Source organism: Anomalospiza imberbis, chromosome 24 (genome assembly GCF_031753505.1).
Source record: "Anomalospiza imberbis isolate Cuckoo-Finch-1a 21T00152 chromosome 24, ASM3175350v1, whole genome shotgun sequence".
NCBI classification, from domain to species: domain Eukaryota; kingdom Metazoa; phylum Chordata; class Aves; order Passeriformes; family Viduidae; genus Anomalospiza; species Anomalospiza imberbis.
In genome coordinates, this window is record NC_089704.1 from 1,868,863 (window position 1) to 1,889,394 (window position 20,532).

The 20,532-nt window shown below is 52.4% G+C and overlaps 2 protein-coding genes across 6 annotated transcripts in view; one reads left to right on the forward strand and one right to left on the reverse strand.

The window, feature by feature from the left end:
* CDON (cell adhesion associated, oncogene regulated) overlaps positions 1-12,702 on the forward strand; it is a 59,623-nt gene extending 46,921 nt beyond the window's left edge. For 3 of the 5 annotated variants that reach the window (XM_068172015.1, XM_068172014.1, XM_068172016.1), the window contains 6 exons: positions 341-463; positions 1,902-2,129; positions 3,170-3,444; positions 5,766-5,845; positions 11,099-11,355; positions 12,256-12,702. In XM_068172015.1, the coding sequence (XP_068028116.1) occupies positions 341-463; positions 1,902-2,129; positions 3,170-3,444; positions 5,766-5,845; positions 11,099-11,355; positions 12,256-12,422 (1,130 nt within the window). In that variant the 3' untranslated portion in view covers positions 12,423-12,702. Of the gene's footprint in view, positions 1-340; positions 464-1,901; positions 2,130-3,169; positions 3,445-5,765; positions 5,846-5,885; positions 5,926-6,045; positions 6,066-6,704; positions 7,291-9,111; positions 9,414-11,098; positions 11,356-12,255 lie in introns of those variants that run through there. The other 2 variants (XR_010993560.1, XM_068172017.1) reach the window with 2 other exon arrangements.
* A 2,377-nt stretch (positions 12,703-15,079) lies between these two features.
* VSIG10L2 (V-set and immunoglobulin domain containing 10 like 2) lies at positions 15,080-20,121 on the reverse strand. The gene is made up of 12 exons (XM_068171950.1): positions 19,911-20,121; positions 19,481-19,834; positions 18,429-18,713; positions 17,665-17,940; positions 17,232-17,513; positions 16,685-16,945; positions 16,300-16,593; positions 15,907-16,209; positions 15,587-15,709; positions 15,487-15,511; positions 15,242-15,414; positions 15,080-15,165 (listed from the first exon to the last, which is right to left on the reverse strand). The coding sequence occupies exons 1-12, from the start codon at positions 19,984-19,986 to the stop codon at positions 15,080-15,082; spliced, it is 2,538 nt and encodes an 845-aa protein (XP_068028051.1). The 5' UTR covers positions 19,987-20,121.
* Positions 20,122-20,532: the final 411 nt, after the last annotated feature.

Here is a 20,532-nt window from a genome sequence, read left to right on the forward strand (position 1 = left end):
AAAAAAATACTGAAATACTGAAAAAGCCTTCACTTTATTTCATCAAAAGGTCGTTCTTATAATGAGTGTCACAGGATAAGTCTTAGAGAGTCATGGAATAATTTGGGTTGAAAGGGACCTTCAAGATGATCTAGTTCCTGCCCTCTGTCATGGGATGCCACTTGTGGACCATGGTTTCAGCTAAGTCCATAAACTACGACTGAAGATTTTTGTGCTAACAAGACAAGCTGCAGTGCCCCTGCATTTGGTGGAAAAGATCCCAGCAATGGTCCTTGTCCATAATTCTGGCTCCTGTGGGTAAATGAACTGCAGTCAATTTGCTTTTTGTCCCCCCCAACAGGTACAAAGCAGTGGCACCTGATAAATCACCTGCAGCCTGAAACTTCTTATGACATTAAGATGCAGTGCTACAACGAGGGAGGGGAGAGTGAGTACAGCAACGTGATGATCTGCGAGACCAAAGGTGAGGCTGCGGGGCCGAGCCGAGGTGGCTTTTGGGATGGGAAAGATCCACTGGGGGAATTTTCGTGCAGCACAAAAGTCAGCTGCGAGGATGACCATAATTTTCTGGAATGTTTCGGAGGATTGTTTTGTCTTCCGAAGCTGGGATTGTTTTGAACATATGGAAAGTGATCCGTTGCACTCGCGAGGCTCTCAGCAGAGCTCTGCAGCTCTGCCTGCCCTCAGAGATAGCGCTGCTGCCTCTGCGCTGCTGATGGCCTCTCCTTAGGAGACAACCATGCGCCTGAAGATGACAGAATTGATTTGTACATCTGTTTTATGTCTTCAGGGCTCTGTGACACGTTGTATAAGTGCAGACCACAGCAATTGATGGCTGTGTTGGCTGCCTCCATCCCTAATCCTGCATGCCTCTGGCACAAAGTTTGTACTGTTCTCGGGAAGTGTCAGATATGGCAGTCACATTTATTTTGCAAAGAATTCCTGTCTCCTTTAATCTCTAAAATCAAGTAAGGCTGTAAAGGGAAAATGCAGACAGTAAACTTCAAATGCAGTGCTATGAAAAAATGTTGGAGAAAAAAAAAGAAAAAAAAGCCCTCTGGGAGCGGAAGCATCAAAATTCAGTGAAGTGAGTAGTGAAACCTTTGAAGGAAGGAGTAGGAGCTGCAGGGCTTCAAGGCTGCACACACAGTTGGTCTCTCCCTCCTGCAAGGAATATAACTTTATTCTCTAATTTTAAAATGGGCAAGATGTAATCTGTCATTCACACTGCCTCTTCCTTAAAATTTATCTCCCCCAGGCTTATAAGGGTGATCCAGCTTATCCAGCATACCTGCATGGAGTTGCTTGTGTCTCTCTGACCAGCTTCACTCCTAAGCCAGGGACCTCTTTTAGGGTTTTAGTGTCAAATGAAATAAATCTGAACTGTGGTGTACTGGCAACTAATTTAAATTCAATTCCTGGGTTAAACCAGCATCTCATTTTCAGTGATTTTGTGTTCATCTCTTGGTTGATCTTCAACTGTGTGGTTTGGAAAGGGGGTTAGCAGGGTTCACATCAGATAAGAGCAGGTCGTCTGGCAGAGCCTGGGTGAGAGAAATGAGTGTTGTGGTTTTTCCTGACCTCAGAAGTGGAAAGATTTGTGCTCTTTCAAGTTGAGAGTTAGAGCAGTTGCAGCCACGGGTACCTCGAGTGGCTCGTTAAGGTTCCAGTGACCTCAGAGAGCGGGTGAGCAGGCAGGATAATCACCATTTTCCAAGGCAAACAGTTATTACCCGGTAGGAGCTGGCATTCTCATTGTAGGATTTAATATTGACTTGGAAACTTTGTTTGCGAGGCATCGGGGCTAGGACTCGGCAGTATTTATTTTCATTTCATGATGAAAAAACACATTTAGAAAATGCATTTTGTGGATGTACACGTGCTTGTCTCTACTCATCCAGTGAAACGCATGCCGGGAGCGTCTGAATATCCAGTGAGAGACCTGAGCACGCCACCCAACCCCCCCGAGCGGGCCGGGGGCAGCGGGGCCGTGGCCGCCAGCGGCCCCGTGCGCAGCAGTGACATGCTGTACCTGATCGTGGGCTGCGTCCTGGGGGTCATGGTCCTCATCCTCATCGTCTTCATCGCCATGTGCCTCTGGAAGAACCGGCAGCAGAACGCCATGCAGAGTGAGTGGGGGTTGGTTTCATGAGGAAAATATTACCAGAGTAAAATTAGGAATGTCCATGCTGTGTTTTATGGATGGGAAGCAGTTTCCTGTTAGGAGCCAGCTTGCATTTCTGTAGAGACTTGTACTTCCAGGTGTGCCTTAGGTGCAGACTTGGGCTTTTAAGAGCAGCAATGTCTCAGTTTCTTCACACTGATGCGCCCGGTCCTGCTGCATCCCTGGAGGATTGTGATGCAGTTTCACCCAGGGAATAGTGTGGGACAGGCATGAGCAAAGTTTCTGCAGTTTGTGTATAACTCTAAGCCCCCGCATAGGTCTCTGATGATTGCAGAGGCAGAAGGTGTGTAATCAGAATCACTTGTTAAAATTGTGGGGAGTTAAACCCTGGATCTCTCCCTTTCTTGAGTGCATCTGGAAAGAAAGAGAACTTGCAGCTCTAGGATAAGTCCCTTGTTACCTCTTAGTCCCTGCACAATGAGATGGCATTCGATGGCCAAGTCTTCCAGAGAGGTGTTAATAAGGAAAACCTGTTCATTAGCAAGCAAGGAGCTTTGCAAGGTGCTCTGCACCCACCAACAACCCAGAGCCAGCAGAATCTCTGCACTGGCCTTCTCTGCTCCTTGTGCATAAATCAGCCTTGCTCTTGCCACAGCCTGTGGTTATTTTTAAATGCTCTTACTCTCCTGCAGAGAGAAATGTAGGAGATAATGAAGATAGTGTCTTCAGCTGCAGCCCAGAGAGATCTTCTGGAAGCAGCTTGTAGCAGATATAGCAGAAGGGCTGTTGGTGATAAAAAAGGCCTGGTTTTAGGACGCTCTTGTAGTGATTGACATCTGCCAGGTCCTTCCAGACCAACATTTCTGGCCTGCTCTCCAGGTTGTGGCTGTTTGCCATGTCTACTTGCATATGCTAAGCAGTTGGATATCAGAATTAGTTCACAAAAGCCGGAGAAAGAAAAAATAAGTTTCTTTATTTTTAGGGATGCTCATTTAGCTTCTCATTTATCAGTAGAAGTGCTTTCAGTAATAATGTCTTTTGCAGAATACGACCCTCCAGGCTACCTCTACCAAGGGGCAGAAATCAACGGGCAGATGATTGAGTACACGACCTTACCCGGGACCAGCCGAGTCAACGGCAGCATCCACGGAAACTTCCTCGGCACCGGCCTCAGCAACGGCTGTCCCCACATCCATCACAAAGCTGCCAATGGCGTCAATGGGATCATGAGTGGAGGAGGAGCAGGACTGTACCCTGGGCACACCAACTCCCTGTCCAGAACACACATGGATTATGAACATCCCCATCACCTTGTGAATGTAAGGTCCTACACGGGGTGGGAGGCTCAGCCCAGACCTTGGGGTTTATTCAGGGGCTGTAGGAGCAGGCTTAATTTGTGTGGGGGAATACTCATCCATTGATAACAGCCAGTTCCACTGAATTCCTTATCCCAGAGGAAGCAACTGGGCTGATATTTGTGATACAAACATCATGGTTTTCATTTGAGAATATCAGATGACAGCAAGAATTCCACTTACTCTGGGAAATCTGCCTCTCCCCTCCTCCTAACAGCATGTAAGCTCTGAGAATGCCTCAGTGCTGGGCTGAGATACTTTACTTGTACATATGGTATTTCTCAATCTCCAAGTTAAATACATTTAATTATAGCTGCTTATTCTGCAGCTTTATGGATCACCCGTTTTTCCCCCACCTGTTTCAGATCTGTAACTCTGAGCAATGCTATTAATTATGGCAAAGCACGAATGGCGCAGGAGGTTCCATGGAATGAAGTGCCCCATACATCTTGAACTGCAGCAGAGCAATAATGCTGCTTTTTTTTTTTTTTTTTCAATCCCCTGTTTGTGACTGTTGAGACAGGCTCGTTTTTTGTTTTGAAATTGAAAATAAAATTAAAAACTAATTTCAGTCTGCGATCCAGCCTTTGTATGCTGTGGAAAAATACTTCATTTGCTGAAACGTGTCCTGTTTCCAAGGGAGAATAATGATTTCATTATTGTCTATGGAAACAGATGGCTTGCATTCAAACTTACTAAACTTACTCAAAACTGTGAACATTGCCCAGGAAAACTGAAAGAAAAAGTTCAAAAGTCTGAATAACCCATGCTGTTTCTGGAGAAAAAAAACGGGTCTATTGTTTGTGTTGGTAATTGAGCACAAGCACTTCGTTTTATTGAACAACAAATTAGCACTTGCACAGTAGTTGCCACTTCAGTTCCCTCCAGTCTGAGCCCAGACCAGTCATTTCTTCACCCCATTCTGCCTTTGGCCTACCCATGGAGCAAGAAGTGCCCACTTTTGGTTCTTTTCAAGAGCAGCCCAAACTAGTTGTTTTTTTTTTTGACCCGTTCAACCTCCCAGTGGGTGAAACTCCCCAGAAATCTCCAAGCCCTCAGGGAGGGAACATTTGCAGTGCTCAAAAGCTTGCCCAGGAGAAAGACTGGGAGTTTGCATTATGTTTTGTCCCTCCCGCTTTAATTTTTTGGGGGGGCAAAAAAAGGAAATACGTTTGTGATAACACAGGTCTTGGTGCCTGGAGCTCCTCTGTGCCTTGAGGTGTCCACCCAGTGCTGCTGTCTTGCTGGGAACAGGTGATGGGGTTGAGTTTTCCTTTCCCCACTCCCTGTTGGAGAAAGTTTGAGTCACACAGTCTCTGCCGGTGGAGAAGGGCTGGGACTGGCACTGGGTGAGGCTACCAGAGGAACAGGATGTTCTGATCCTCGTTAGGTCGCTCTTTATTGTTTCAACGACTGGGTTAAATGAGGAAGGGAGAAACTGGCCAGGATGGCAATCAAGACTAATTAGGCATTTCCTCAGTGCTCCCTATCCCTCAAAAACTTCAGGATAAGCTCTGATTTTGCAAAACTAGGGATTGCTAGAAGTTGCCTACCACTTGAGCTGCCAAAAGCTAGGTGAGCCTTCCCAGCCTGGCTCTCACCTGGAGCCAGTGCAGGAGGCTGGCTCTGCAGCCCCCTTGGAGTGGCTCCCACATCACTGTCTGCCTGGTCCCTAACAATGAGGTATGTGTTAATCTGGGCATTTCAACTGGCTTGTAATGGCCCCGTTAGCCAAAACCAACAACACAAAATCCCTCTCACCCGGAGTCATTGCTGGCTGAGGAATTACCCCATCTGTACAAATACCAAACGGTTCAAAAATCAGTGTAGTGAAGTAAACTGATCTAATCGGAGTAATTACAGGAAAGTAGGATGGGTTTGTATGTGACATCAGCCCTGCAAATTTAATGCTCTGTCTCCCTAAACAAGCCTGGCGTGCTAATGAACAGCAATTAGCTTTCATGTCTGTCATCAACGTTAAAAATAAATATATTTACAGTGTGTTTATTAAATTAAACCTCAGCATATTAAGCTGAAAACAGACCAGGGAAATGACCACATACTTGTCTAAGCTGCAGTTATTTACTTTTCCCTGACACACACACTGGCAAAGCCCTCCCCTGGCCTTTGGACAATCACTCAGTGTTGCCGTGCCACGTACAGCCCAGAGCAGGGCATCGATAACGTGATCAGAGTGGGGAAACTGAGTCAAAGAGCTCTTGGGTGTCCCAATAGGGATTTGGTTAATTTGACTAATTACTAATTGTTAATCCTTCCTGCTGCAGGGTGGTGGGATGTACACGACAGTGCCGCAGGCTGACCCCTCGGAGTGCATCAGCTGCCGGAATTGTCGGAACAATAACAGGTGAGAAGTGACAATAGCAGGTGAGAAATGACAATAACAGGTGAGAAATGGCAATAACAGGTGAGAAATGACAATAACAGGTGAGAAGTGACAATAGCAGGTAAGAAGTGACAATAGCAGGTGAGAAATGGCAATAACAGGTGAGAAATGGCAATAACAGGTGAGAAGTGACAATAGCAGGTGAGAAATGGCAATAACAGGTGAGAAATGACAATAACAGGTGAGAAATGACAATAACAGGTGAGAAATGGCAATAACAGGTGAGAAGTGACAATAGCAGGTGAGAAATGACAATAGCAGGTGAGAAATGACAATAACACTGAGAAGTGACAATAGCAGGTAAGAAGTGACAATAGCAGGTGAGAAATGGCAATAACAGGTGAGAAATGGCAATAACAGGTGAGAAGTGACAATAACAGGCGAGAAATGACAATAACAGGTGAGAAATGGCAATAACAGGTGAGAAATGACAATAACAGGTGAGAAGTGACAATGGCAGGTGAGAAGTGACAATAAAAGGTAAGAAGTGACAATAGCAGGTGAGAAATGGCAATAACAGGTGAGAAGTGACAATAACAGGTGAGAAGTGACAATAGCAGGTGAGAAATGACAATAACAGGTGAGAAGTGACAATGGCAGGTGAGAAGTGACAATAACAGGTGAGAAGTGACAATGGCAGGTGAGAAATGACAATAACAGGTGAGAAGTGACAATGGCAGGTGAGAAGTGACAATAACAGGTGAGAAGTGACAATGGCAGGTGAGAAATGACAATAACAGGTGAGAAGTGACAATAGCAGGTGAGAAGTGACAATAGCAGGTAAAAAGTGACAATAGCAGGTGAGAAGTGACAATAGCAGGTGAGAAGTGACCTGCCCAGAGAACAGTGCTCCCTCTGTGTGCTGGGTTGGAGCTGGGGCTGGCAAAAGATGAGAGCTGGAGTCCTGGCTAGCGTGAGCAGCTCTGTGGATGACCTCAAGAGCAGTTGAGGATTTTCCATAGGACAGAATAAAGCAAATTGTTAAAACCCCAGAGCTCACTTTGCTCAACATGCTCCTCTGATGCTCTCTAGGAAGTGAGGCAGGTTGGGCACTGGATTTTTTTTAAAAAAATCTGTATTTCCTGTGTTTTTCTGCAGTTCTGAGATAACAAAGTCATTCCATATGGAGCTTGTCAAATTGGATTTAATTGGTCTTCTATATTTTACACTTCCTGACATTCCCTTAAGAACACTAACCAACTCACTCCTTTGCCTTCACAATGCTGTTCTTTGTAAAACATGGGATTTGAAGTTCTTGAGGCCTTCAGGAGGAGATGACCAGCCGTTGTCAGAGTGGGATGCATTTTTTTTCATGTGAAAAAGGATTCTTGTGTAGAATAAAGGAAAATCTGTCTTCTGCATTGTAGCTGGGAGTCAAAAACCAAATAAAAATTACTGAGTTTTCACTTTTGGAATTAATTATCCTCCTTAGGTTTCTGACTAAACCTCTGTTATTTTAATTATTAGAAATAGGACTGAAAGTCAGACAAGCTGGGCTGCTCTGACTGGTAGGTTCTGGGCTTTTTTTTCCAATCATACTTTGATTTTTCAGTATTGTTAAAATCTTCAGCTGCCTTTAGGTGTGCATCTGGCTAAGCTGAGTTGAAATCAATCATCGAATCATGGAATATTCTGAGTTGGGCCCACAGTCATCATGGAGTCCAACCCCCGTTGAACAATAAAGCTGTTGTTGAAGGCAGAAAACACATTCACTTTATTTTCATAGTTTTACTTTTTTAAAATACCACTTATAATGAGCCTTGAATCCTTCTTGCTTCCATAAATATGTGCGTGCCAGTGTAATGCTGAGGAGCTGCTGCTCGCAGGTGGCGCTGGCCATGCCTTGCCTGGCCCAGCGTTCCTGGCAGGTCTCAGGAAAACCCAGTTCGTTCCCTCCCACACCAGTGCCGTGGTTCTGAGCAGGCTGTGCAGCAGCTCTCACCAGGATGTCTGAGACTCCTGGTAATTTAGAACACGCCATATGTGTTACGCTGTAATTAAGAGCTTGCTTCCAGTGATAAACACATTTAGTTCTTTGTTTGCTCTTTTTTTTTTTTCCGTAAGAAAGCAAGGGAAAGAGTTCCATCCTCTGCAACTGCACTGCTCCTCCCAGAGGTCATCAGCAGGGCCTGAACTTTGAGTTTTCACAGCCCCATTCTATATTTGACTGCTTGATAGAGAAACAAGTTGTCCCTTACAGCTGCCTTGCCCCGGAGGGGATCATTAACCTCGGTTTGGCAGAGAGCTGCACAGCAGGGACCGCTCTGTTCCTGTCCTGCTGCTGGGGGAATGGAAAGAGGACATGGGAGAGGGGAATGGAGAGGACCAGAACGTGCCTCAGCTTTACACCAGGGAGCTGCGTGTATGGCCAGGGTGAGGAGGAGGAAGAGGAGAAGGAGGAGGAAGGCCTGTTGGGCCAGTGCAGCCAGCCCAAGAGGTTTAGGTAGGTGGGAAGTTGAGGCTGGAGTGCTTTCCCCATTTTGTTCAAGCTCACTGCACAGGTGAGGGCTGTCCCCCTGACCTGCCGGTCCTCATCCCACCCTGGAATGACGCGCTGAAATCGGGCAGTTCCCCCGTGGCAGCGGCGGAAGGGAGGTTCAGGTGGACACAGCTCTGGCAGGGCATGGCAGACCAGGAGTGTGGCCTGGGTGCCATGAATTCCTCACTGACCCATTTCCACCAAACGCCTGGAGCTGTTGCTGATTTGAGATGGGCGCAGCAGTTTTGTGAATTGTGACCACGTGCAGATTAATCCTAAAGGTTCTGCATTATTTCATCCCAGCCATCTCAGAGCAGGTTTTATTATTCCAGTGCTGAAATCCCTGGGTCTTCTGTTTAAATTAGCACTTTATCCCTCATAACTTCTCGTGGAGCCTTGCCAGAGGGAGAAGCTGCTGAAAACTGGAGACCTGCTTTGCTGTTGTGGACAAAACCTGTGGTTGACAGGATTGAGAACTGAGCTTTTTTCTTCTCTTGTGCCTTTGTGCTAAAGCTCTCAAGATACCTGACATTTGCAGAGGAATTTACACTTTTGCAGATCTCTCTCCTTTGCAAATTCACTGTATTTTGATCAGAAATCTGAATATACAATTCAAATGTAGGAACATCAGTTTGTTTTTCCAGCTTTTTCATCTAAATTGTGGTTTTTTTGGTTTTTTTTTTTTTTAGATTATAGTATAGTAGGGTTTCAGTATTAAGAATTGATTGAAGATGTGTTTTCCCAGCAGGGATTTTACAAGAGTCTTCCTCCACACTCTGCTCTGGATATCCCCATGGCTAGTTTCCATCAAAGTGTGGTTATTGAAGCTTAGAAGGCTGAACTGCTGTGTTGAAACATCCTTCAAGCTCTTACAATAATACAGAGAACTTCACTGACCCCTGTATCTTTAAGAAGAAACCCCCAGAAATGTGCAAACCCAAACATTTTAGATGGGTTTCTCTGAGCCCTTTTTTCTAAATAATAAGTGAGTACAGTCAAAACCTCTGCGGAGAGAAAGGCAAACTAATAAATGGATTTGTTTGAGGACCAGATGTGTTTCATGTGGATTCTCCAGTGGCTTCTGTGGTATTTTGGTACTTGGAATAATGATTTTGGAGGCAGTTACAGGAGTGGAAGGACAAAATAGGAGAGTGAAGGTTGAAGCTTAGTGCTGCTCCATCCTCACGGTTTTTGGGAGGGGAGCAGGCTCCAGAAGAACCCATTTGTGCTGTTCTGGCTTTGCAGGTGAAGCATCTGCCAGAGGGAAAGCTCATTACAGTTCCTCCTCTGACAAGTTTATTTGTGTTGCTGGGTGTTTTGTTGCTCTTTCAGTTCTGGCAGTATTGATCCAGGTTTTGGTCAGGTTTCAGGTTTGAACTAAGGCTCTAGGCAGGGCTGTAGGACAGGTCCCTCCAGCGTGATGGTTTTCCATATTGCCATGGCTTTTTTAATGGCATAAAAGTGGTTTCTGGGACTTGGGCAGGACTTAACTGAGACTGCCAAGCTTAACACGTCCTGGTTTGAAACCCTTCTGAGCTCAGTGCTGGGCTGCTGTCGAGGTCAGCTCTGCTGGCTGCATCCCTGGCTCTGCTGGTGTCCCAGTCCATCTTTCCTCCTTTTCCAGCCATTTTTCATCTGCTCTGCTCACGTGTGGGCCAGAATCAGTCTGGAGCAGCACATGGTGCTACTTGCTGAGCCAGCAGCTGAGCAGGCAGGTCCAGGGATCCATTTTTGTGTTTCCAAATGCCAGTCTTACACAGCCCCAGGGACGGTAGATAGCAGTCAGCACTGGGCTGATCCCTGTGGGCGAAGCAGGTGAGGGATGGGTTTACATCTGGTCAGAAAAAAAGAGAAGAAGGGTGCTCAGAGTTGTATCTGCACTAGCACATAAAGACCTGGAGCTTGCTCAGCTGTCACAGGAGCATTTTGGGGTGTCACTGGAGAGTGTCAACACTTTCCATCCTTATTTCCATGTGTTTATCTGTGGATCCCTCTCTGTCCTGCACCAAGGAGCATCTTGGCATGTAGTTTCTCAAAATTTCTAGTAGCTGTGCAAGTGAACCTTTAGCTTTTTGGGTAGTTATGGCTTTCTTATGTAGGAATTGTTTATGTAAAATGTTCCCCGAGGGCCACATTGTTCCTGGAGCTACAAACACTGAGGTGTTTTCCCTCGTGCCACAATGGTATGTGTGTCAAAATCCTGCTTCTTTTTGTTTAAAGCTTAAGTTCCTCTGCTGTAACAATTGATTCAGTGCTTTAATTTCAGTTCCACAGCTTTACACAGGTATTACAGGGCCACAATCTGACCTGCACTGCAGAACAGGGGGGTTAAATTTGTTATATTGCATCTATTTTTCTAATTTGCATTCACTCCAATAACACTTAGTATTTATTTTTCAAGGTACCTAAGTGTGCTGCTTGGGTTTCAAATTTGAGCTCTTTATCTTGGCAGTGAAAACATGTTTTATGGAGTTGCTTTGATGGAGAAATGGACTCACAAGTCAGGTCATTGGGTCTCAATTGATGGGGGAAGGAACTGAGCGTGTTTTGAATGTTTTCAGCTGTCTGCTGGCAGTAAAAAAACCACTCAATCCTTTTATTAATGTCAGAATCGCTCCACAAATGTATTTAAAACTGATTTGACAAATGCTCTGATTGTTGATGTGGTAAAACATTTAGAAGTTGTGGGGGGAAGAAGCCACTCTGAGTAACTTTGGCCTCTGTCCCTCCCGCAGGTGTTTCACCAAAACCAACGGCACTTTCAGCAGCAGCGCGCTGCCCGTCATGCCCCTGGGAGCCCCTTTCCAGCAGGATGCTGTGGAGATGAAGCCCCTGAGCCCCCACGTGATGGTGGCCATGTGCCTGGCCTCGGCCAGCCCCGAGTGCAGCGCCCGGCTGGAGGAGGAGGGCAGGGAGAGCGCGGAGCAGCCCCCGGCGCGGCATCCCTGCTGTCGGGAGGGCATGAGCCAGCTCTCTGTGGACTGCATGGACGGTGAGGCATCCCACAGAGGATAGCACCTGGCTGGGAAGCTGGGAATATTCTGTAGGACATCTGCAGGGAGCTTAATTTATTGCAGAGGAGCCAGTCATTAAACCCTTGTAAGAGCAGGCTTGGAGGAAGGTGAAGCATCCCGCCTTTCCCAGCATGGGAAGTGGGAGCAGTGCTGCTCCAGTGCCATGCCCTTGTGATTGATGCCTCTAAAAAGGGCTCATTGACACACAAGGAGGCTGTGACTGATGGATGCTGCACTCACAGCACACCCATTGGCCCCGACACAGGACACAAGCATTTCAGAGCCATCCTAGAGGCAGGAACTGGCACAGGGAGGGACCTGGTCTCTGTTGGTGGAAGGAGAACCTCTTCCTTGTCCCATCCTGGAATCATTGCACCTTGTGTGCTGAAATCAGGCTGCTCCCTCTGCACCCACCCCATGGCAGCAGGGGGAGGGAGGTTCAGGTGGACACACCTCTGCCAGGGCGTGCCAGACCAGGAGTGTGGCCTTGGTGCCACAAACTCCTGAGTGATTCATTTCCACCAAATGCCTGGAGCTGTTGCTGATTTGGGGTGACTGCAGCAGTTTTGTGAATTGTGCAAATGAATCCTAAAGGTTCAGCATTATTTCATAGCTGTTTTCAGCAGCAGCCATCTCGGAGCAGGTTTTATTATTCCAGTGCTGGGCTGACCTTCCTCAGCGTGAGCTGTTCAATACAGGTGCTGTGCTGGGATCGAGCCTATGTCCTGTTCTGTGCCTGGTATGGTGGGAATGAGCCTGAGCCCAAAGAGCATCACCCACTGGAATTAAAGAGTGTTGGGGGCATGTGGTTCTGTTGAGCTGACAGAGAATCTCCTGAAAAACCCGACACAACCACCCGCCCTGCTCTTGCTTTGCAGGCGGCAGCTTCCTGCACTCGGAAACATCGAACCACATTTTGAGTTGGAGTCCCCTCATTCTTCAGCCTGTTTCCAAGGACTGTAAGGAAAAACCAGGATGGAGTCCATCCGGAGTCACCCTAAATGGTTCTGGGGACCTTTGTCAGCTCCAGCTGCGGGAAACCTGAGGCAGTGACCGTTGTCCCCACTTAACGCCAGGAACTGCACCGCAGCACCGCTGAAAGGGAGTCACGGGGGGATGTTAATTATAACAGAGAGAGTCACTATTTATTTTTTGTAGTAGTGTCATATGAATGTATCTTGGTTTCAAAATGGTTGCCTTTTTATATTATTTATGCCTTGAAATCCCTGTTTTATTGTTTTTTTCTTCCCCCCACACACCACAAAACTAGCCTGGTTATGTGTATAAAAAAGAATTGTCATAATATAAAGAATGAGGATGGGAAATGTGGAGTGTGTTTCCATGGCAATTTACCAGTGGGACAAGCGCTTCCAAGGAGCCCGAGAGAGGGATTTAAGCAGGTCTGAAATGACCAACAGCTGCCACCTCCCTGGCAGCTTGGTGACATGGTACTTGAACCCTCCTTTCCATGAACACCTCCTGGCCTCTCTTGGTTTTTCTGGGAAGATCCTGATGAGGAAATAAGATCAATAAAAAAAAAATGAGCCCTGGTTGAGTCTGTCCTGTGCAGCTTGAAGCAGAACTTGAGTCAGTGATTGTGTCTTTAGGTGCTCAATAACCCTTCTGCAGAAGTACAGGTGGAAATCCAGCCTCACCTTCCCACTCACAGAAGACAAAATCCAGTTCAACTCTTGGTTCGAGGGATTACTAACCGCTTGGATAGCTTTGAAATGAAGCCAGTCAAGGTGAAACAGCTCCCAGCAGCCCTGGGCACGACTGTCAGGAACCCACTCATCCTGGACACGATGGAGGTGCTGCAACCTTAACTGCAGGGCTTGGGTGGGTGTTTTAATTTTTCTTTTCCAAATTTAATCCCGGTAAATAAATCAAACCAGGGCTTGCAAAGCACTCCCTCCACCCACACGAGTCACAGTGCAAAGCCCCAGAAATGAAGCACAATTTACAGTGAGGGCCACCCCGAGGTGACACGTACAGCCCAGAGCAGCGTGTCCCTGGCCAGTCTGGGAAGGGAGGGAGCCGTGCCAGCCCGGCTGCAGCTGCTCCAAAGCCCTGGGGAGCTCAGGGCTACTGGTGCAGCTTTGTCAGGCACGGGGTTTGGGGAGTGATGTCTGTGTGAGAAGGAAGTCCTAGAGATCTGCTTTGGTAGCAGCAGCTCCATGGGCTGCTGTGAGTGTTGGGATGGGGTTTTTTATATTTCATAGAATCCCAGAAGAGTTTGATTTGATTGATTCTTAAAGCTCATCCCATTCCACCCCTGCCATGGGCAAGGACACCTCCCACTATCCCAGGCTGCTCCTGGCCATGGGCACTTCCAAGATTGGGACAGCCACAGCTCCTCTGGGCACCCTGTGCCAGACCCTCACCACCCTCACAGGGAAGGATTTATTCCCAGTATCCCATCTAAACCTGCCCTCTGGCTGTGTGAAACCATTCTCCCTTTGTCCTGTAACTATCTGCTTGTATAAGAAATCCCTCTCCTTCCTTTTTATAAGCCCGCTACAGGTACTTGAAGGCCACAATGAGCTCTCCCCAAAGCCTTGTCTTCTATTGCATTATTTGTGGTTATATGTATTCTTTTGCCTTTTGTTTTTTAGGGTTGAGCATCCTCCCAGCTAGAGCTGCCTTATTCCAAAGTTCTCTGCACACCATGGACTTCACACCTGTGGGCTTTGGCTGCCACGTACCCCAGAGCCACCACAGATCTCCCTCCTCCCTCTTTGTTTATCTCGTCCTCACAGCCTGGGTTTTCCTTTTGCAGGACCTGCTGCAAGGCTTTCCCCTTTTCCAACAGAGATTGGCCCACAAGTGGTTGGGATTTAACTGTAGCTGCTTCGTTTTCCCCAAATACTGAAATTTAACCATGGTTTTAAATTTAAATTTAACCTTGCTTAAATCTCCCCTGTATTGTGGATGTGTCAGATAAAGATGCTCTGTTTTCCAGAGAAGCTGTAATATCCCTTTGGAATGTTATGTGCTTGGAAGTGATGGTTTTGCAGGGAGTTTGGGTAGGGTTTGTGTTTCTGGGGGTGGTTTTATAAAGGGATCAGTGCTGCTTTATGGCTGGTGTGGGGATTGATACTTTGTGGGCACTGATCAAGGTTGGTTTGTGTGGCTTGATACTTCCCAATGGGTTATTGTTAACCAAATACAGAAGAAAATAGCCCAAGGTGCCCTTGTCCCCACACACATCAGAAGATGAGGACTCAGGAAAGCTTGGAGCTGCCTGACACTTTCCTTGGACCCTGCTTCCCTTCGTGCTTGCACCAATGCAGGGAAAACCATCTCCAATCGCTATTTTTAACCTCCTGCAGTTTGGCCTGAAATTGGGGACTGTGGGGGTGAAGATGAGGCCCCTTCCCACAGAAAGCTTTGTGGCTGTTTTTGTACCACAGAAACCTTAGCACAATCCCAAAGCAGCGTCTCCAGTCAATGCCAGCCCTGGGGCTGAGAGCAGTGCTTTGGCCCTCGGGTTTTTTTTCTGCCATCGGTGAGAAACTATTTATTGTAGCCTAAATATTTATTTTAGCTCCAGCAGTAACTGCAGGCTGAGCTGGAGGGGCTTTCTCCGGGTGCTGCATTTGGAGCAGCTGCCTCGCAGCCCGACGCGGCACAGGTGGGTGCTGCCGTCCCGTGGTGTGGGAGAGAGGAGGAGAGGGAAATGAAGAGCAAAAGCCGGAGTGGTCACGGTGTCGCTGTCACGGTGATGGTGACATTAACTGGTGGGTCATCGGTGGTGCCTGCTGCTGCCGAGAGCGGCTCTGCAAGGGCTGGAGGAGCCCGATCGCCACAGGTGGGTGCTGGGTCAGCGGGGCAGGTGGCTCAGCCCTCAGCTCGCCCCGGTACCTGCTGCCGTGCCAGGGGCACACGGATCTCCCTGCGCTGCTGCTGCCTCGGCACCTGCTGCCGTGCCAGGGCCACACGAGTCTCCCTGCACTGGCCCCGCTTCCTCCTGCCCGCCTGCGGCTGCTTCAGCATCCTCCGCTGTGCCCACGGGCTCCTGGGCACCGGGACCAGCCCTGCGGGAACACGCGGGGTCCCGCTGCTGCCCGGGCACGGGGGCAGTGGGGCGCAGGGATTTGGGCACTCACGTGCGGAACAGCAGGTCGTGCAGCCCTGGGGAGACAGAGGCGTGAGAAGGGTCAGGGTCGAGCTGCGGCCCCCGGTGAGCCCCGCGGCCCTGGCACTCACGTGGGAGGGTCTCCCGGTGGCGGGCGATGCAGTGCACGGCCAGGAGGGATGCTGCGGTGGCCACCAGCATCCCTGCCACCGCCGCCCCCGTCACCGCCGGGTAGGCCTCGAAGGGAGGCTCGGCTGGAAGAGAGCAGAGGGAACATGGCAGGCAGCAGGGACGGGCAGAGCCCGGAAAGGCCCGGGAAGGTGCGAGCCTGTGCCCGAAACCTACTGACGGCTGCTCGCACTCGGCTCCTCAGCTCCACCAGGATGGAAACGCTGCCCTTCTCCACTCAACCCTTGCTCTGCCCCCACGGAGCAGCCCCTGCCCACTTCACCTGGCGTCTGCACCTCGGAGGGGTGCCCGGCCGTGCGGTGGTTGACGGCCAGGACGCGGAAAGCATAGAGCACCGCGGGGTCCAGCCCCCCCAGGCGCCGGTCGCGGGAGTGCGGCTCGATGTCGCCGGCGGCTGTTTCCCAGGGGCTGGGGGTCTCCCGGAGGGGCTTCTTGGTTTGGCGCCGCTGCACCACGAAGCCGGTGAGGTTGCCGGCGCCCTGCGTCCGCCACTCCAGCCGCACCTCGGTGCGCGCCCGCGTGTACCGCAGCTTACTGATGGTGACGTTGGGCGGGGCGGGGTACCCTGCGGCGAGATGGCACCCGGCAGGAGGGCTTGATGCCCCCAGGCCACCCTTGATGCCCCCAGGCCACCCTCGCCCTTCCCAGGACTCACGGTCCACGCGGAGGCGGACGGGGAGGCTGGCAGTGCCCACGGCATTGGTGGCGGTGCAGCGGTAGATGCCACTGTCCCCCGGCCACTCGGCATCCCGGACGGTGAGGTTGACCCACGCTTCTCCCTCCTCCAGCCGGTACTTGGCCAGCCCCGGTGTCACCTCCCGCTCCTTTGGGTCGTACCAAGCCATTGTGGCACCGAGACTGGCACTGCTGCCGCGTTGCCGGCACGCCAGCTGTGCCTCGCCGCCCTCCAGCACGGCCACTTCGCTCTCCGCCTGCAGCTCGGGGACCTCTGCTCGGCGACAAGGTGGGGGGACACTATCGGCCGGGACGTGCCACCCCGCCGTGGCACGGTGGGGGCGCTGGGGACGGGTCCAGCTTACCCAGCCGCAGGCGGCACTCGGCGGCGACCGCCCGCAGCGGGTGCGCGGCCACGCAGACGAACTCCCGGCCCCCCAGGCTGCCGTCGGTGCTCAGCACCAGCACGGCGGTGGAGGGTGCGGGGTCGCCCAAGGTCCGGCCCGCACTGTCCCGCCAGCGCAGGGTGACGAGCGGCGTGCCCCCCTCCCACCGGCACCGCAGCATCACATACTCGTCACCCTTGGTGGCCGCCGCCGCGCAGGCGGGGCCGCCTGACGGGACCCCTGTGGGACGGAGCGGCGTCACAGCGGGGCACTGCCACGCTGTGCCAAAGCACCCCCAAAAAGGAGACACACCCCCCTCCCCCACGAGGGGGGCGAGGCATCCCGGCCGTGCCACAGCGTCCCCCATTTTGGAGCAAGCTGGAGGTGCTGAAGGTCCCAGGAAAAGCAGCAGCACCCTGGAGTGCCCATCCCATGGTTTGGCCAGGGCACGGGGTCATTGCAGCTCTGCTGTGGCACCAGGGGGTCAGAGGGGGGGTTGGGGGCAGATGGGCCCACTGTCACTCACACAGGGTGGTCCCACATGCAGCCCCCAGTGGCAGCGCGGGGTGGGAGGCCAGGCAGGAGAAGGAGCTGCCGTTCCTGGTGGCTGCCCCTGGCTGGATCCTGGTGGCCATGGAAAAGCTGCTCCCCATCAACCCCTCTTCCTCCTCCTCCTCCTCCTCCTCCTGGGGGCCCACCCAGCGCAGCCGGGCCAGGGGGAAGCCCCCCGGCCAGCGGCACCGCAGGGCCACGTCCCGCTGATCATCGGAGGCCAGGGCGGAGCAGCTGGGGCTCCCGGCTGGTGGATCTGCAGGAGACCACCGGCACTGGGGGAGAGCGTGGGTTCCCCCACTGCCCCACCTCCGATTGCCTCTCCCACCCACATCCTCACCAGGGAGCTGCGCTGGTCGGTCTCGCCCTGTGGGGACCTACCGGCCCCCCACCGCAGGGTCACTTACAGTAGACAGTGAGGACGATGGTGGCCTGGGTGCGCGTCTGCAGGTGGCTGTTCTCGGCCAGGCAGGTGTACGTGCCCGCCTGGGCACGGGCGATGGCAGTGATGACGTAGGTCTGGCCGACGTGCACCTGGGAACCGTTGTGCAGCCAGACATAGCGGCTGGGGGGGTTGGAGGGAGCCAGGCAGCTCAGCACCACGTCCTCCCGCTCGCCCGCCGAGAAGCCCCCCTGTTCGGGGGAGAAGGGCTCCACACGGATGGCCGGCTCATCTGGGCCATCTGCGGGGACACGGGGCCCTTTAGACAGGGACAGCCCCACAGAGGGAACACAGCCCTCCCTGGGGCTTCCTCCCACTGGTGGGAAGCAGGGCAGCAAAGCCCCCTTAGAAAGAGTGCACCATGAGGGCTGTGAGCACACCATGAGACACAGTGGCCACGGATGCATCGTGGTGGCAGCACACACAGTGGCCACGGTGACCAGAGAGGCATTATGCCAGTGGGGTGTATGATGGCCATGAATACGTGAAAGCAACAAGAAGCCATACCGTGGTGGCCACAGAGACATAGAGGTGGCCACAGAGGCATCACGGTGGCAGGATACATGATGCCCATGGATGTTCCATGATAGCTATGGACATACCATGGTGGCAGTGGTCATGGACAAACCACGGAGCATTGTGGTGGCCATGGATGGCATCAGCCCTGAAGATGCCAACCCAGCTGGTGGCTGAGGGCCCCCCGAGGTGGGTGGCACCCAGGGCACTCACAGACGATGTCCAGGAAGACGGGGTCGCTGGTGCGGTTGTTGACCTCGTTGCGCACGGTGCAGATGTACCAGCCCGTGTGGCTGCGGTTGGCAGGTGTCAGCTGCAGCTCTGCCCTGGAGCCCCCCAGCCCCGCAGGGGTCACTGAGGAACCCCCCCGGGGCTCCTGGTGCTGCCAGGAGAAGCTCAGCGGCTCCGTCCCCTCCCGCACGGTGCACGTCAGGGCCACCGCTGCCCCCTCCTCTGCCGCCGCCGCCGTCGGCCGCACGAAGGGCTTGGAGACAGGCACTGGGGGCACCGAGTGTGAGCGGCCCCCACAGGCATCAGAACGCCCCGGGGCCCACCCATCCCCCCTGCCCAGATGGAATGTTTGGCCAGTGAAGTGCCATAGCAGCCAGTGGAATGGCTAGCGAGGACACCTGCAGGCTAGTGAGGGGTGCCCTGGCTGTGGGCATGGGTTCTCGCTGGGGTAGCTACTGGGACCAGTTTGGGGTGGTGGGATGCTTGGGTAGCCAGGGCAAGGAAATGAGGGTGGCTTAGTGGGCTGCTATGTTGGCTTGCAGAGGGCAAGTTGGAGGCAAGGGAGGTTTGCTGGCTGTTGGTGTCCTGTGCTGGCTAGTGGAGCTCTGGGGGCTGAGGAGCGCTATGTTGGCTTGTGTTGAGCTACCTTGGCTGATGGGATGCCATATTGGCTAGCGGTGTGTTATGTTGGCTAGTAGGATGCTTTGCTGGCTAGTGGCGGACTACGTTGGCAAGTCGGGTACTCTGCTAACTAGTGGGGTGCTTGGTTGGTGAATGGGGTACTACAGTTACTAGTGAACCACCATGTTGGCTAGTGGGACTCTGCACTGGCTAGCGGGGCACTACACTGGCTTGTGCTATGCTTTATTAACTTGTGAAGCCCTTTGTTGGCTAGGGGGGTATTTTGTTGGCCAGTGGATGGCTCTGTTGGCTACTGGGCAAGGGACTGGCCTTGACCACGGTCTAGGTTGAGTGTGATGCTGGCGACTGCTGGCCAGCAGGTCCCCCCAGGTTGGCCACAGCCAGGGACTTACCCAGGACACGCAGGAGGACGGCGGCATAGCCCACACGGAGCCGGCCCCGCTCTGGGAAGAGCCCCTGGCAGAGGAAGCGGCCCTGGGCGGCCACCCGCAGCTCCCGCAGCTCCAGCGTCCCGTTGCGCAGCGTCACCCGGCCCAGCATCCCTGTGCCAGGGGCCATGGCCACCTCCCTGCCCGAGCCCACGGCCACGGCCCGCGGGAGCCCCTCTCCCTGTGGCGTGAAGCTCCAGAAGACCACGGCCGGCGGGGCTGCGGCCGCCGGCCCACAGCTCAGCTCCACCGCCCGGCCTCGCACGCCCGTCGCCCGCCATTCCTCGTAGGCCGCCTCGCCGGCCGCCAGCGGCTGCCCTGCCCCGGGGCAGCGCGTCCGTCAGGCCTCTGCTCGCCCCCCTCCCGGGAAACGCGGGGACAGGTCGGTGCTCACCCCCCGCCAGCGCCGGCAGCAGGAGCAGGATCCAGGGCCCCCTCCGAGGCGGCGGCAGTGCCCGGCCACACTCCATGGCGCCATGTCCTGCGCCGGCACGCTGAAGCAGGGCTGCGCTCTCCAGCACGACCTGCTCTCCGGTTACCCCCAGGTAATTAAGCCCAGCCCTGATTAACTGTTAATTATTTATCAACCTGCCAGCACGGGGGGAACCCGACGCCACTGCTGCCTGGGCACCTGCAATCTCAGGGCTGAGGAGCAGTGCGCTTGCTGTGGGAATGGCAGCATCCTTGCATTCCCCCCACGTGGGAATTTAATCCCTGAGGGTTCCCTCCTCCACAAACAATATTTTTTTGGCTAAAAGAGGGGGAAATACACTGCCACTCCCCTGTGATCAAAGCTGGGGGGTTTGGAGCTGGGGAAGCCAGGCAAGGAGCAAGGTTTGATATTTCATCTCCCACTGTCTGCAACGCCCCAGACCATCAAACATTCATGGGGTGGCTGTGCCGTAACGCAATGCCAAGGGGCTGGAGCAAGCCAGGGGGCATTTGGGGGTGTACATGGTGAGGGGGATCAGGGAACTCAGCAAAGTCTGCAAAACTACCTGCCATCTCCCATCTCC